We start from the raw sequence: 3,435 nt of genomic DNA on the forward strand, positions 1-3,435 counted from the left end.
TAGAAAGGAATGGCACAGACAGTAATACCTATACGTTGGAAGTCTATAAAATCCTTATACCGCAGAAGTTCACGAATTCATTGAAAATCTCTTCATTCGGTGTGTTGCAGATACTATGGGAATCGTTAACTCTGTAGGGAAACCAGAAATAATCAAGAAAGAACAGAGTAAGTGTGAATCTCGGAATAAATAGAAGTGGGGGTTTAATAATTGCTTTAGCTTTGATGGTGAGTATTAATATATATTGGAAGAAATTTTGGGCAAAACAGATTAATCTATACTGGAAGAAATTTAGGGCAAAGAGCCCTTCACTGAAGGTCAGGAACTTGAATTCAGGGAAAGGCATATCCTCAATAAAGGTAAAGAACTTGATTTCTATGAAGAAATATATTGGGAAACTCCCCTATTATGAAGTTGTGAATTTTTTTCAGTTCTGATGAGTAACCTAGTTGGTTAAAATACTGGGCTAAGTCTTTAGCTCTGAGATTATGGGTTCAGGCTCCGATAGTTGAGTTGACTTGGCACACCCCTTAAACTGAGTATGCCCTGTACAATCGCTGGATAAAAATAGAAAAAGAAGAAAAAACTATGCCAGAGGGCACTTTCATACTTTGTAAATTTACATGGATTGCAGATGACTCGATGATTTTTACTCTGCAAGAGATGAAGGAAGCCACGCAAACTTTTAGTCAGAAACTTTGCGAAAGTACCTTTGGACCGGTGTTCTTTGGCAAGATGCGAGACGGAAAAGAGATCGAATAGCGAAGAAGAAATTCGGGAGTTTTTCACTGAGGTAATTATGAGATTCAATATGATCCAATTTCTGAATCATTTGGGTGCACACAGAATTGACAAGAAAAAATATGTGCAGGTCCACCTTATTTGTAGAGTCCATCATAAGAACTTGGTGTCTTTGCTGGGCTATTGCCATGAATCCGGAAAGCATATGCTTATTTATGATTACATGTGCGGAGGGCGTTTAAGTGACCGTCTTTATGGTAAATATTATTGTTTGGTCGGGTTGATGCAATAAATAAATATTTGAAAAGATTTACGACAGGCAGAGAGTTATTTGTTTTCCAGGTCAGAGCGCGGGACTTCCTAAACTAAATTGGAAGAGCAGGCTCAAAATAGCAATCGATGTGGCTGAGGGTAATAAATTTAAGTTTTTCGCACTACATTATTTGAGTGCAAATGTATTTGAATACCAGAAATAGTGGTTAACCATATTTTTCATCTGATATTCCATCCTCCATTTCTGTTTGAAGCACTGCAATACCTACACGTGTGTTGCACTCCAATGATAATTCACAGGCATGTGAAGACTGCTAACATCCTTCTCGACAGCAATTTGAATGGAAAACTGGGCGATTTCGGTTTCTCAAAGATGACAATGGATAGGAAGGCTCCTATCGTGGATATAGTGAAAGGAACTTACGGATACGCGGATCCAGAGTAAGTTACAAATACTTGCATTCTCTTTCGAATACTCTTTTGGATGCCATAGGAATTCAATTGATTGTTAAGAGTAGCGGCAATTCCATTTATACCTAGAGATGTTTTTCAGGTATCTTTCCACTGGTCATGTGACTCAGAAAAATGATGTATATAGTTTTGGAGTGGTTTTATTAGAAATCATATGTGGGAGAAACGCCTTCGATAGGGATCTACCCAGTGAGGAAAGATTACTCTCAATGTGGGTAAGGATTTTATTTATAATTAGTCATTTAAACATAGATTTTATTTATAATTAGTCACCCAAACATGATGTATGATTATCCAAATTAACTACATAATTTCTGATTTTCTAGTTTGTCTCTAATTCCCAGGTGAGAGATTATGTGGGGATCAATGAAAACCCTGGAAAAATATTGGAAATTATAGACAAGAAAATGGAAGGAAAATATCACATGAAATCAATCACTATCGTTGCCAAAGTGGCCCTTAGATGTCTTGAGAATTTATCTTCTAGGCCTGGCATCTGTGAGGTAGTAAGAGAGTTGAAAGAGGCTTTCATGTATGAGAAAGTAAAGTGGGAGAGCTGAAAGAGGCTATCTTGTATGAGAAAGTGAGGCTTCAAATGCATTTAAGAAAGCAAAGTTAAAAGAGCTTCCGGTTGCAAAACAAAGAGATACAGAGGAGTGGGGTAAAGTTTTAAGTAGAAGATGTTAGAGTTTAAATATTATGGATGCTTAATTGGATTGGAATTAAGTTGGAATTAATTTTAATGTTGGATGTAAATATAGTCTACCTGCAATGAAATGTTATATTAATATTGTGTAAAGTTGGGTGGAGTTTGGAGAAATATTTATATATAAGTAGTTCATTAACTAATGCATATTGTTCAACAAATATAGCTAATTTTGACTTATCAAATTTAAATTAGTGAGAAAAAATATTGCACCAAGGCCCAATATGGAAGAGATGTTGTCGTGTCTTGTTATATTATGTAAACATCTTTAAAAATCACTTTTTCTTGTAGTTATTTTTCATTAAAATTTAATATCAATTGAATTGTCTTAAAACATTTTGAGAAAAAATATTTTAAAACAAAACTTTATATTTAAAATAAAAACAGTTTAAGACAGAAATATTTTAAGACAATTTATATTTAAAACAAAAACATACACAAATATTTTAAGACAATTTTATATTTAAGACAAAAACACTTTGAGACAAAAATATTTTATGGCAAAACTTTATCTTTAAGACAATGGCAATTAAGATGAAACCCCCCATTTAAGACAGTTAACAACTAAGACAAAATCATATCTATTCTAACACTTGCAAAATTGACTCTGATAGTGCATGGTAAGTCCCTCAACTTGCAAGCTACTAGCTGCTATTTCACTTACTATTCACATTATCTTATATAAATACAACGATTTGTCAACTCTGAAGAACTCAACAACTTTTCAGTTCCTCTTCTATCCCTTTATTGTTGCATTCTAGATAGGGGATAGTTATATTTTTAATTTTTGAAAGTAGATATTCAAACCACATGAAATTTAATCATATGATTTTCTTTCTTTTATATTATATTTTTCCTTTTTCATTAATCATTTTTAATTAAATATAAAATTAGAATATGCTAATTATATTAATTTTTTAATTATTATAAAATTAAAATATATATTTTTTAAACTAATTTTTAAGTATTTAATTTAATGATATTTATTTGAAAATTATATTAAAAATTACATAAAAGTAATAAATTAAAGATATTTTTAAAAATTTCAAAACAGTTACAATATACATACTGCATTCTAAAAATATAATAAATAAATAGATAAAAAGTATTATTTTTTAACATTCTAAAAATATAATAAATAAATAAATACAAACTATTATTTTTTTAGTTGGCTTAACTCAAGGGGATTTGAACTCTGAATCTCATACTTTTACATAATACTTCATAACAAGGTGATTGTCAAT

The 3,435-nt window shown here is 31.4% G+C and overlaps 1 protein-coding gene across 1 annotated transcript; it reads left to right on the top strand.

The window, feature by feature from the left end:
• The first annotated feature begins 749 nt into the window (after positions 1-749).
• LOC149211168 (putative serine/threonine-protein kinase PBL9) lies at positions 750-2,212 on the top strand. The gene is made up of 6 exons (XM_089394566.1): positions 750-793; positions 872-998; positions 1,084-1,152; positions 1,269-1,455; positions 1,568-1,700; positions 1,830-2,212. The coding sequence occupies exons 2-6, from the start codon at positions 947-949 to the stop codon at positions 2,043-2,045; spliced, it is 657 nt and encodes a 218-aa protein (XP_089250692.1). The 5' UTR covers positions 750-793; positions 872-946; the 3' UTR covers positions 2,046-2,212.
• The last annotated feature ends 1,223 nt before the right edge of the window (positions 2,213-3,435 follow it).

This window comes from Pinus tabuliformis, chromosome 1_2 (genome assembly GCF_031772625.1).
Source record: "Pinus tabuliformis cultivar Carrire ecotype Pingquan chromosome 1_2, CPIR1, whole genome shotgun sequence".
NCBI lineage: Eukaryota > Viridiplantae > Streptophyta > Pinopsida > Pinales > Pinaceae > Pinus > Pinus tabuliformis.

Coding starts and splice junctions, on each gene's coding strand:
- LOC149211168 (XM_089394566.1), top strand. CDS start 947: ATGCTTATTTATGATTACATGTGCGGAGGGCGTTTAAGTGACCGTCTT. Junction 1,456..1,567: donor TACGGATACGCGGATCCAGA/GTAAGTTACAAA, acceptor GATGTTTTTCAG/GTATCTTTCCACTGGTCATG. Junction 1,701..1,829: donor AAAGATTACTCTCAATGTGG/GTAAGGATTTTA, acceptor TCTAATTCCCAG/GTGAGAGATTATGTGGGGAT.